The sequence below is a fragment of the Aphelocoma coerulescens genome, chromosome 2 (assembly GCF_041296385.1).
Source record: "Aphelocoma coerulescens isolate FSJ_1873_10779 chromosome 2, UR_Acoe_1.0, whole genome shotgun sequence".
In the NCBI taxonomy this organism is placed as follows: domain Eukaryota; kingdom Metazoa; phylum Chordata; class Aves; order Passeriformes; family Corvidae; genus Aphelocoma; species Aphelocoma coerulescens.
In genome coordinates this window covers 82,333,219-82,346,397 of record NC_091015.1, presented here as the reverse complement: position 1 = coordinate 82,346,397, position 13,179 = coordinate 82,333,219, and the positions used below count along the sequence as shown (strand labels likewise).

At 41.5% G+C, this 13,179-nt stretch overlaps 1 protein-coding gene across 1 annotated transcript in view; it reads left to right on the top strand.

Moving 5' to 3' along the window:
- Nucleotides 1–13,179, top strand: part of CDH20 (cadherin 20) — a 118,997-nt gene that overhangs the window by 83,606 nt on the left and 22,212 nt on the right. The window contains exons 3-6 of the mRNA XM_069008300.1: nucleotides 3,981–4,275; nucleotides 5,945–6,064; nucleotides 9,184–9,351; nucleotides 11,210–11,397. Of these exons, the coding sequence (XP_068864401.1) occupies nucleotides 3,981–4,275; nucleotides 5,945–6,064; nucleotides 9,184–9,351; nucleotides 11,210–11,397 (771 nt within the window). The remainder of the gene's footprint in view (nucleotides 1–3,980; nucleotides 4,276–5,944; nucleotides 6,065–9,183; nucleotides 9,352–11,209; nucleotides 11,398–13,179) is intronic.

Here is a 13,179-nt window from a genome sequence, read left to right as displayed (position 1 = left end):
GCAACCACAAAAGCACCTTGACTTGAACCATAGGTCCAGGCTTGCCTAATATGATTCCCAAGGCTGCTATGATTCCATGAACTTTCCTAGACAACTTTAAGGCAAAACATGTTCTGGACAGGGAAATGAAAGAAACTTCCTGATGTGAAGTCAGTACAATTTTTGCTTTTCTCCAGTGTTCATGATAGTGATTTAAAGCACTTCAGCTTCAGAGGGTTCCTGATCCTGTCACAGATAAATACAAGGCTTCAGTTTTCCTAGAGGTAGCCATTATTGGCTAATACGATGAACTAGGGAAACCAAAGCCCCTTCATTTGCTACAGCAGGTATTTTCCACGTTCATTGAGCAGCCTACACTGTGTCAGTAATTGAACTGAGGATATACTTCACCATTTTGCTGTGTTGGAGACTCCCTAACCCTGTTTCAAAGAAACATTTGAACCGCAGCAGCTGAATAAATGAATAAAACACAACCTCTCTGCAGATTATCAATGTACATCAACCACATTCACTCATGCATCCTTACAAAAATCCCCTGCAGGTGCTACCTCCCTGGAAGCAGAGAAGGGAGAAGCACATCAAGGATGGAGTCACACACTGGTTAGCAGAGCTGTGTGAGTCCTCCCCTGAGCTGCTCACTGCAGCACTACCCTCTTTCACATGCCCTTTGCCAGGAAATGTGTCACCCCAATGCAGATGTAACATCCTTATTTTTTTGTACTATTCTCATCAAAAGAAGCAACGCGGGTTGACACAGTTAAAAATTTCTCAGGAGTTATCAGCTTTATTCCTCCAATAACCCATTCCTTAATATGGAGGAGAAAGTACAAATTAATTCCTCCTACTCTGTATCAGCCACATCGCAGCACAATTTATTGCACCATCCATAAAACAGAGCCAACTTAAAACTAGATCACCTTTCCGACACAGTGACTTTTACACTCCAAACTACAGCATCCTGATATTAGGTTTGGGGTGAGCTTCAGTCCCTTCAGACACCAAATTCTTTCAGATTTATTGCAGTCTGGCAGTGTTATGTCTTTTATACGCTTTTTTGCTTTGTCTAGAAAGAGCAGGTTATACAAGAAGCTGCAAAAGTGCTGCTAGCATTTCTTACTGCCTAGCCTTGGTTGAGACCCAATGTTTCTAACAAATCACAGTTAGACAGAGATCCTCTTGTACTCCCAAATTCTTAATAGCATGCCATGTTCATTCCTTGTTTGCTCCCTTCACAACTGCATTTATTCCAAATAGGGCTTTGGACAGAAGGTGTAATTTAACCCACTAGTTTGATTCATTATTTGCTTCTAAGTATTCTGAAAAGTCCTGAACACCTACTATTATCCCAAAAAATGCTTTTCTTCTTTCTCTTTTCCTTCTTCTTTTTCTCCTTCTTCATTTTCTTTTCCTGTTCTTTTTCTCCTTTTCTTTTTCCATTTTCTTTTTTCCTTTTTTTAAATTTCTTTTTCATTTTTCTCTTTCTTTTCTGTTTCGTTTTTCTTTGCCTTTTCTTTGACTTTGAATTTGACTTTGACTTCTTATTTCTCTTTTTTTTTTTCTCTTTTCCTTATTTAATGAGGACTTGTTGTTCCAAAACACATTTTCTTCCATCAGGGCTGGCTCTAATTCCCCAATAAGGTCTAACATCTGTATCTGTCTCAGCAGCTGCATTCTTTCACTGGTGCACTTATGCACTAAAACAAATGCCCAAGATGTAGCTTAGTGGTTCTGAATCAATTTGAAAAGCTATAATAGTGTCCTCCTTCTGGAATTATCTTGTTTACTAGCTCCTACAGTGATGATCTCTGAATTATGGGTGTTTAGGGTAAGTAATGACAACCACTGTCTTTTTTTAAATCAATCACAAGATGGTGTTTCCTGAAGATACACCAGTTTTCAGTCCCAGTGCTTGCATGTGAACTAATACACATGGCAGCCATCTAAATTTAACTGTTTACCCCTGCCAAATTTTTCTGGGCTTGTTCTTCCACCTGGGAGCTGCCAGCTTTCCTCCAAAGGATCAATGTTTCTCAGATGCAGTAGCCATTGCAGAGGGGGGAGAAAGGGAAATACCAGTGGCCTGACAGCCATTGTCACAAACCTGCACCTTCAACTCTTGCAGCCCCATTGCAGTGCTGCTGCCCTTAAAGCTCACTCTCCCAGCGGTCACTTGGAGTCCGTGGGCCACCTCCATGCACACCTGTCTGCAGGCTGGGATATGCCATGGAAAACCACAGGATCCCACCTCAGCTGAAAGCAGTCTTGCCCTAAAACCAGGAGTGGGTCCAAGTTTTGCGTGGGTCAGGTGACCTACCTGAGAGGCAAGTAATGGAGACAGAGAATGAGCATCTTCCAACCAGACCCTTCGCTGGGGGAAAAGGTCTTTCCTCTCCCCAGTCAATGGGATCGTGTGCCCTAAAACAGCTGAGGAGGTGCTCCACTGGCATTAGAAATGCTTAGGTCAGATAAGTTATTTTTTCCACATTCCTATTAAACTTTTTCCTATGAGGTAAGTTATCATATAGGTTCTTTATGTTTTTAAACAGCTCAGAGATGAGATCTCTTCTTTCTTTCTTGAGAGGAATGCCTGTAATCAAATGTAAAAAGTTTGACTTCTGCTTTTCGACACAAATTATCCATTTCTGTTTGGATTCTTTCTTCAAATCCTACCAATCCTGTGTTCATATATTCAGTTTACTATTCTAAGATTTTTGTCTCCAATACAAATATTTACCTATGTTTGGCCCCATCCTTCAAAATTATTCCCATATGTCCTTTAAGCTCATCAAAGCACTAAACACACACTTAATTCTGACCATATTTCTGAGATGATTTGCTCATATATGCATTTCAAAATGTGCTTAACTGAATCCAGCCCACTTTCACTATTTTTTAAATAATTGTTTATCCTTTATTCATCTCCCAAAATGATAATCACACTGGAAAACCATATTCACATCTGAACTTTTTAATTATTGCACTTCAAGTCTATTGCCTCGCTGTCTTTTGGGACTGAATGATTACCACCACCGGGCATTGGTCTTTTAGCTCTGTTCCTCAAAAGTGTGGAAGTATGAGCATACCATTGCAGAATTTCATAGTGTGAGTGAAATTAAGCAATTTGATTGCTTTTGATAGTCATTCCAGTATTTCATGGGAACCAGGTGTTTAACAGAATGTAGTCCCCAGAATTATTTGTTTCCCTTAGATTATAATTAGTACTGCGTTTACTCTTTCTCTGTTCTGTTGCATTCACAGCTATCTGTGGCTGCTCAGAACTAATTAGCAGTCATGCAATAAATCCGTTTGCTAATTTCCTAGAAAATCTGGGATGGTTCTCATCTCTGTAGCCTGCCATGGCCATAAGCAATTGTTTCTTGCTGCTTACTTTACCTACTGTTTGACAGTATTCCTTCCTGAAGTGGTAAGGATCCAGACTAATTTTATTAATAAAATTTAATGGAAAAAGTCATAACACTTACTGAATCATAACATTTACCGAGTAGCTCTCCCATTCTGCTTTCCCCGTGATCCCAAACAGATTTGCCTTATTTCCCCCACCATTATGCTACCCCTGTAGTATTTGACTCCTCTTAAGCCATGTGAGCAAACACAGTCTGCAGGTTTGCTGACCTCACTTTATCCCAAATCTTCCCAGTGGCCATTGCAACCAGGTAAAAGATAATTATTGTGTTGAGTGAGATTCCAAAAAGGCACAGAGCCTGTTCCTGTTTGGGTGCCTCTGTTTTTTCTTTTGGCACAGCTATGGGTGCAGAAACAGGAAGACAGGAGAAGGTTTTTAATTGCAACTATGTGATACAGAGTTTACTATTTGCCTCTTTCAGCAAAGCAAGTTCATTAAAACTACCTTGTGAGTCCCAACAGTGAGACCAGAATGCTCGGCACGAACACGTGCTCAGTGTTCCTCAGCAGCTGTTTACCCAGCGCACCGTCTAATTGCATCCTGTTCCTTTCCACAGCTCCACTCTGACATGGACAGGGGAGATGGCTCGATAAAATACATCCTCTCAGGAGAGGGAGCTGGCGTTGTGTTCACAATTGATGATACGACAGGGGACATTCATGCCATTCAGCGGCTGGACCGGGAGGAAAGGTCACAATACACCCTCAGAGCACAGGCTCTGGACAGGCGAACGGGCCGGCCAATGGAACCTGAGTCAGAGTTTATCATCAAAATCCAAGACATCAATGACAATGAACCCAAGTTCCTGGATGGACCTTACGTAGCCTCTGTTCCGGAAATGTCACCTGTGGGTAAGGCAGATTTTGTGGAGTCTCTTTCCCTTATAAGAAAATTGGAGATGGTCACCAAAACACAAATGCCCTGACTCCTTGAACTCAGCTTCTGCCCCTTGCACAGGAGCTGCAGGACAGAGGAGCTCACCCCGGGGTGCCTGGTTGCTGTAGAAAAGGGAAAGCAGGCTTTACATCAGCATCAGCTCAGTCCCTCTGAAAGAAAATGTGCCAAGGGAAGCCCGAGAGCTGAAGAAAGGTGTGAATCAAACATGCCATGCTCAGACAATTTGTAGTAACATAGTGCCCCTTCTCCTCTGACATCAGATAGTAGAAATAGTAATGACCATTAGACAACCATTACCATCCCAAAAATAACACAGTCTTAGCAACTGTCCAGAAGCCCTTGAAAACATGGAGAAATTACAGCAATCATTAGCTCCTTCTAATCCATGTAAGCCTGCACTAAACAAAATCCAGTGAATCCTGAGATTATGGTACTATTTGCCCTCCACTTTTAGAGAATGGGATCATCTTGAAGACACTCCTGTTACTGCAATGTAGAAGACAAACAGTAGCCTTCCATCTACACAAGTCAGGAGAAATCATTTCCATATAGTAAATTAAATAATCACATAAAATACTCTTTTTCTGGACTCTTTTTCTTTCTTTTTGAGTTGTTTTTTTGCTTATTGCTTTTTGGCTCTGTGACATCACTGCAGAGAAAATAATACCATATCAATTTCATGTCCTGAAGTTACAGATATGCTTCAACTCCTCATTCTTCAATATTATGTTGACATAAAACTAGAGAGAGGCATCAAATATAAAAGTTCCACTCAGAAATAATGTTTCTTAATGGTAATGGCTAGCCTGAATTCAGATTTATCTTCAAGTGCTTATCTAGTAACACTGGATTTGTTTCTAACACAAAACATTATGTAGAAGGCTAGATACATTCATAAAGGCATTGTCTGACATTTTAAGGAGTCAAAACTCACGCATATTTCAGTTGTGCCTCACCTTCTCATTGTTCTTGATAAATTACATCACCTGCAAGCCATTACTAGCTTCAGAGGAAGCAGACCTTGAAAAACAATTGAAAAAAGAAATATATATGCCTCTGTGTGGGTTCCAAAAGGCACTTCAGCAGTGTATAATCTCTAGGCCATGCAATGTAAACTGCAATCCCACAGAGAGATTATCTCAGAGATACATCCCTTCCTGCTCACAGTTTGTGTACAATTTCCATCTCTCAGTCAACATACAGCATCTATGGGCCTGCTACAATAGTTAATGATTTATGTCAGCAGAGCTATGGAACTTCGTTGAGCTGCCTCCTAATAACATTTAAAATCAAGACAAGGGGAAAAGAAGCAAGCAGTATATAATTACCATCTCTCTGCCAGCCATAACAAAGTACTGTTAGTTCAGCAGTTCTGTAACTGTGGTCCATAGAGTACTTGCTGTTTTATATCTTCTTAGAGATGCATGATGAATTAATACCTCTTAATTCCTTTAGTGCTAATGAGCTAAAAGAATGAGCAGTAAGTACAAGCACTATGAGCAACAAGTGAAAAAGTCTGGTTGGGGAAAGCTCTTGTTAGGCATTTCAATTTACTTTGAACTGTGTACTTTTCCTGCCAGCTCTTTATCCCACAAGGTCTTACCTTGATGGTTTTTTTGTCAGGCACCTCTGTTATCCAGGTGACAGCGACAGATGCTGATGACCCAACCTATGGGAACAGCGCGAGAGTCGTATACAGTATCCTCCAAGGACAACCATATTTCTCTGTGGACTCTCGGACAGGTATGTTATTTCATCAGGGAATGAGTCAGTGTGAAAACCAAAAGAAAAAGCTGCAAGCAGAAAGAAAGGGCAGTGCATCATAGCTGTGGTCAGAGAAATGTATTTCTGTGGCTTGGAGCCAAGACAGAGCAGAACTATGTGAGGGGTAAAGTAATGCTGTGGCAGTGAGTTCCAGAAGAAGAACGTGCTTTTTCCAGTGATATATTCCTCTGAATGACCATATTCTGCAACTCAGGATCTGGATGGGTTTGGTGCTGTAAATACTCTTGCTTGCTTTTATCATTGAAAAATGTCTTCAACAGATCTAGCTGATAACAAGGCTTAGGGAAAAAAAAAATCTATGAACCAGCCAGGACTGGAAAGTGCAAGCTAAAGGATGCAGTTATCTGGAGTAGTTTTACCTAAGGGCGCTCTTGTTAATAACCTTACATTTATCTATAGGACACCCTCTCTGTTTTGCTTGCTTTCTCTCTCTCTTTTCTGTATATATGAAAGGTTTATATTCAAAAGTGGAATCTGACAGATTTCGACAGTTTCTAAAGGGCATCTGTAGTGCTAAGGTCGGAAACTCAAGAGACGATAGTCACTGCAGAGCCCTAGGGGACAACATAGGAAAAACACTGAATAATCTACTTCTGAAGTTAGCAGTTTACGGGATAGGTGCTCTAGCCAAAGACAAATTTGTATGTGGTATGTTATTTTCTCAGCTTTGTTTATATTTACAATATAAATAAACTACTAATGTTCCTTTTGTAATCAGGTGTCAATCACAGTCAAATAAGGGCGTAATCATAGATTTGCTGAGTACCAAATTATTTCTAGGAAAGCAAAGGACCAATAGTCAGGATCAGATCCAGTACAGATTTAATCACTAGAATGCAGCTTATACAGAAGAGAGGCCCTTAAGTCCAAAATCATGTACTTTATGGGTATTTAACCCAGAAAAGGTCTTTTTCTCCTCTTATTAACTTCCCAGTCACTTAGATCTGCATCTCTGGACAAGCTCAGAGATGCCTCAGCCTTTAGCTGCCAGAGTCAGCAACTGTACTCCCATTTAGGGTAAGCACTGTTGTGGGCCATAAGCCATTTCCCTATCACAAGCACAGGACTGTAATCAGCTTCCCCTGTGCATCCCTGTGGGATTTGGTAGCCCACAAAATGCAATTGCAGCTCTGACATTCTTCTAACACAGAGCTAGAGCATAAATGACCTACAGCTCCTTTGTATTCATAGATAGTGATTAAAACACCCAATAGTGGACACCTTATTTCAGTACAGTCCTCCTCTAGAAGCACTTGGAGTCCTTACCATTTACCTCCCAGCACAGCCTCTTGGTTCCAGAGGTGTGCTCCTATCCCTATTCTGTCACTGTCCTCTCAGGTGCTGAACAAGTGTCTATGTGAAAGCACAACTTCAAAGGAAAGTTGAGAGCCTCCTCCTCCCTTTTTCCAGGATATTTCTACAGCCTGACAATCATATTCCCCTACAAGATAAAAGAAGTCTCCCACTTCCTAAGAAACCATCTGGCTGTTATAGAAAAGACAGGACATCACCTCTGCTCTTTACTGTTTTCTTAAGAGCACAAACCTCGCTCAGTTTAGTGAAAGAAATGGTTCCAGCACACTTATTTGGAAGACCTAAGGATCTGAATCTTTCCCATAGCCTTTCCCATAGCCCTAAGGATGGGTTTAATGTTCACCACTATCCTTAGCATTTCTTTGCAGACAGACTGTGTGCAGCAGCATCAGATGCTCCCTGCTCTGCATTGCTGCACCTCTGGGTACCTGATCTGGCTCTGAGTCTTGGTGTCCTGGACTAGCCCTCCTCTAGGGACCGGAGGCCCCAAAGATAGGCATGGCATGCCTGGGGTTTAGGCACTGATGTCTTTTTTTTAGGTCAAGCCAAGAGTGGAAATTCCCTACAAAGTGTTAATATATGGAGAAAATACTTCCCAAAATGCTAAGTATTTTCATATCTTATTTATAAATCCATGGGAGCTGAGGAACTACAGCACTTCACAGGAGGCACTCAGCTTTACAGGATGGGGCTCAGAAGAACTCCATGCAGGAAGATTAAAATAGCATACCACGAGTTGTTCCGTACTGGTCACTATTTCTTCCCTTCACACACAGTGATAATTGCCAACACAATATCTTTTTACTGCTTTTTTATTAAACCCATACATTGTCTTTCTGCTAAAAATAAAGACTAAATGCAGATCAATCAAGTTAATAGTGTCCTGATGTGCAAGTGCTGCGTGTTGAGCCGTGCGACCGGGATGGTGCCTGGGGCTGACACACACTTGCCCCCACCCCGAAGGGCATCCCAAACGTGTCGCTAGCAAGGGAGTGTCCCCTGGCAGCGCATCCCCGGGCTGCTCTGCCGGCTGCTCGATGGAGTACCCTGGAGGTGCTGCAGGCGGGAGGGCTGGGTGGGGCTGGGAGGGCTGGAGGACGGGCAGCCGGAGACGCGGAGCTGTGCGGGGCCCAGCGGGGCCGCCCGGCAGTCCCGCGGCACCGGCAGCGCTGCCCGGGCCGGCGCTCGCAGCCTCCATAAGAGAAGTGTTGCTGCCACCTCATGTCCTCTCGCAGTAGTGTTACCCCGAAGGGAAGGGACACCCTGCGGTCTCGGCGAGCAGTGGCCCCTCCGGAGCGGGTGCAGCGGCATCTCCACACATTTCTGCACTCGCAGCCCCAGCCCGGGTGGCCTCCAGGACTGCGTGCTTAGGAACACTCTGGAAAAGTCGTCTTGATGGATCTTTTAGCAAAGCACATCGCTTCCAGTTTTTGTGCAGAGATAGTCATCCTGAGCAGGGCCTTAATTCGACGTAGCACACTGTTCCCAAAAAGCTTTTCCTTGGAAGGCAACATTTTAATTTTGAACAGACAGCCTGTCCCAGAGCTGATGCATTTTAACTGGCTTCTTTAAAATTCACACCTTCTGTTAACCTAGATTCACTTGGGTGAGTTTTACTCTGCCAGGAAAGGTGGGATTCAGTGCAGGTCTCATTCTTGACAGAGGGAATAGGATGCAGGAGCAAGAGCCCTCCACCCTCTTTGCATACTCTCTAACTGCCATTTTCTTTTGTTCCACAAACCCCTTTCCACCCTCAATCTCAGGCTTAATTAGAACAGCTCTAATGAACATGGACCGAGAAGCAAAAGAATATTACGAAGTGATTATCCAGGCCAAGGATATGGGTGGACAGCTGGGAGGATTAGCTGGAACAACCACAGTCAACATCACCCTCTCTGATGTCAATGACAATCCACCCAGATTTCCACAGAGTGAGTACCCGTGGTGCCAGGACAGGCAAAAAGGGGTGGCTGAGTTTTACGTCTGCTGTTTGCTCTCATGACAGCCATTTTCAAACTCAGGATAGTGACTACTAGAGATGGGCAGAATTTTTTGGATTTGATACGGAACTCTCCTTCAGAAAAATGTCAAAAGGAATTATTCAATACCTTGCCTTTCAGAAAAGATTTCTGACCTCCAAAATGATCAAAAACAACACCTTTTTTAAAGGATGAGAAATTAATTTACAGAAAAAGACAGGAAGGAGAACTTTTGTGTTTAGACTCCTCATGGCCATTGCCTTTGGCTACTAATTGCTGCTCCGATTGTCCTTTCATCCTATCTCCAGAGGATGTCTCTCAAATCAGGGACATGTGGTGGTGCTGGAAGTTGAAAGATAATTCATTCAACACTCCAGCCAGGCCACAGCAGGGGAGTGTCTGGGAGCTGTGCTGTCATTGTGGAGTGGGTTGTCATGCAGGCTGTTCTCCAGGAAAGGTTCATCTAAACCTTGGCAATATACAGTTAAACCCTAAGATATGGAACAGCCATAGTTAATGGAATGCAAAAGTAGGCAACTCCACTCTTATCAGAAACATTATTTTGTACTTACAAAAGTGAACTTCAAAACAAGATTTGCAATATTTTACTCTTTGTTTATAAGATTTTTTTATCACATTTATTTACATAATTCTATATTGCAGTTAAAATTTTGAAAGAAGCTTTTCAGTTTTGATTGAACTAAATCTTCCAAGAGATATAATTTGGGGTTTTTTTTAAGAAAACTGATTCTTTTAGTGGTGTAAATCAATCCAAGCCATTTTGGTTTTGACATTTTTATCATTTAGCTGAGTAATGCAAACTCCCGCAGTTCTTTTTGTTGGTATTCTTCTTCTTCATCTGTTTCTGCATGTTGCACTGCTAAATCAAAGTGTTCCACTAAGATCAGCAAGAAATCTCAACTTCCACTTTTCTTCTTCTGTTAAAGCAACTTGTTAAGCAAACCATTGCCAATTGTGTTTTGAAAGTGACATGAATTGTAACTGATATCAAACTCTTGATTAAGAAAAATGACAATTCATCAAACCTCATCCTTGGTGTCATTCTGCCTTGTAAAGCTCAATAGACGATGCAGTCAACAGAGAGGGTGCAGCAAGGAAGGTTTGAATTTAAAGTATGATGCCAGAGAAGTATTTTAGGTACAACATTTATATTTTCAAAATACACTTTTAAAATAGCAGGTTGTTCTTTCCCCAGCCTCGCTGCTAAGCAAATTAGCAATGCAACAAATGTGCTCAAGACAGTATTTGTAGGGAGAGGCAATACATTTTAATAGAGTAACTGGTAAATTTGAAACTGACAAGATCCTGAGCTTTCTTCAGGGCTGAAAAGAAGTTTGTAGGGACTTGAGAAAGGATTTGTGGTGCTCAAAACTTATGTTTATTCCTGCTGTACCAACTGATCTAATAAAAAGATGCCTGTCCTATTAAATCTGTTCCATATCCTGCTTTATATCATGGCTGCAACAGCACTGGTGTTAATTGCCCTATTTTTCTAGTTGAAGTTCCTATCTTCAGGTATATTGCTGTTAAAAAAAAAAAAAAAACCATTCAACAAACCTGTTTATGTAACAAACACCTAAATAAAACTTCCCCAGGTAATTTAGCTGGGCTGTAGCTTTTTAAAGGAAATCACACAGCTGTCACAGCTTTGGGAGAGGTTCTACAGGCTCTCTACAGGCCATGCAGCATTGTGGCCTGCCCTGATCTGCTCTTTGCATTGCTGTGCAGTTTTTGGTTCCTCTTCACAGCCTGGTTTTTCACCTCTCTCCCTCTGTGCTGCTTGTTCCAGAGCATTATCAGATGAGTGTGCTGGAGTCTGCTCCTGTCAGCTCCACCGTGGGCCGCGTGGTTGCTAAAGACCTGGATGAAGGCATTAATGCAGAGATGAAATACAGCCTTGTGGATGGAGATGGACTGGATGTCTTTGATATTAACACTGATCCTAATTATCAAGTTGGCATCATCACTGTGAGAAAGGTAAAAAACTTCCTTTTTATAGTAATTTATATGGCTAACAGTCCTGATTACATTTTATGTGTGGAATATTCCCTTATGCCAGCAGTAACTTGGTTCCCTTTACATGACAGTAGCCCCTTTCCAGCTGTAAAGCACAATTTCTTTAGCACTTATTGCTAAAATATGAAAACAGACTGCATTCCTAGGAACAACTTCTATAAAGTGGAGACAGCATTAGCATAAACATGTCTTTTCCCACCAAAGGAATGTTCTGATTCCCTATTTATCTATTTAAATATTCTCTGTAGCTTAATTATCCTACAATGCAAGAAATTAGATCAATATTTGCGTTTGAACTGTACATATTTTTCATTCTGGTGTTCCACAAACAATAATAAAGCATGCCTTGGAATTATTTATAAACCAATAAAACTCAGCCAGTGTTTTTTTTTTTTTAATTGCTGCTTGAAGATCCATAAATGCTAATTAGGCTAGAAGAAGCTGTCTCTAAAATGGCAGCTGTGAAACTGCTGGTACTCTGTACCACAGGCTATGCAGGAAGGCATCGAGTATTTTGTTTAGGCTCCCTGCTATAGGATATTTATTCTACAATCTTACATAAATGTTAGAAGTTCAACTCTGTTTCTAGGTTATGAAATTGTAACCATATTTCTGCCTAAGCATATCTCGTGTACTAATAAGAAGTGTAGTCTCCATTTAAATAGCCTGGGATTAAATTGTGCACTAAAATGGAACAATACAGGGGAGAGCTTTGACCTTGCAAGTCTCTATGCCCTACAGCAAAGCATTTAAGCATGTATTTATGGTCACCTTTCCCCAGCTCTTGTTTATGCATATTCGTCCCTAAAGTTAAGCATATCTTCTGGAATGAAATAGATGTTGAATGCAAACTTTAATGTAATTTTCCACTCATTTATCAATGAAAGAAAATCGTTTCTGTGGAGTAAATGTGTCAATAAGCTTGACTTTTGTTATTATGAATACAGTTTTGCTACATGTTCATGTATGTCCAGAGGAGTTGTAAAATGTATGGTATCAATCATGTTAGATATGTACTGGCATCAGGTACATATTGCTCAATCCACCTACTGTACAAAAACATTTGTAACATTTTATGTATGTCTTAGCTTTTTATAATGCTGTGATTATCAATAGCCAAACACTGGGAAAGTTGTCCTTTGGATCTGTACCGGTTTGGCCAAATTTAGAAATATATACTCTGAGAGAAGGCACAACCACCCCTCCCCCACCAGGTTCGGGAAAAAAAATAAATTTTCCTCGAAGGAAAGTGAAGAAGATAAAACTATTTATTTAACAAACACACGGGAAAGGAAAATGAGGTTAAATGGTAAAATCTTTTGCTGTGGAGGAAAAAACCTGGGAAAGCGTTAGAGTCCTTCCTTTGGTCTCCTCGGAGCCGGGGCTTGGCCCAGGGCCAGGCCCTCTGTGCCCGACGAAAAGTCCTCCCGATGTGCTCTGAGGCTGAAAAGCAGTCCAGTAGCAAAGGGAGAAAAATCCGGAATTCCAGAGAAGGAAAAGCAAAGTCCAGCTCTCAGTCTCTCTCCGGAGAACCAGAAACTGAAACAACTGGCCAAAAGCTGACTGGAACACAGCAAGCCGGGTGCTTCCTCACTCCCCTGCCGCGGCTGGGAAGAAAAAAAAACCTCCTATCTTTAAGTGACCTTGAACAAGCTGCAAACTGCTTTGAGAAAGTTTTGCTCAGTTTTTTTCTTCTCCCTCTCAGTCTCAGTTTAGAGGCACAGAAATTAATTCCTGGGCATA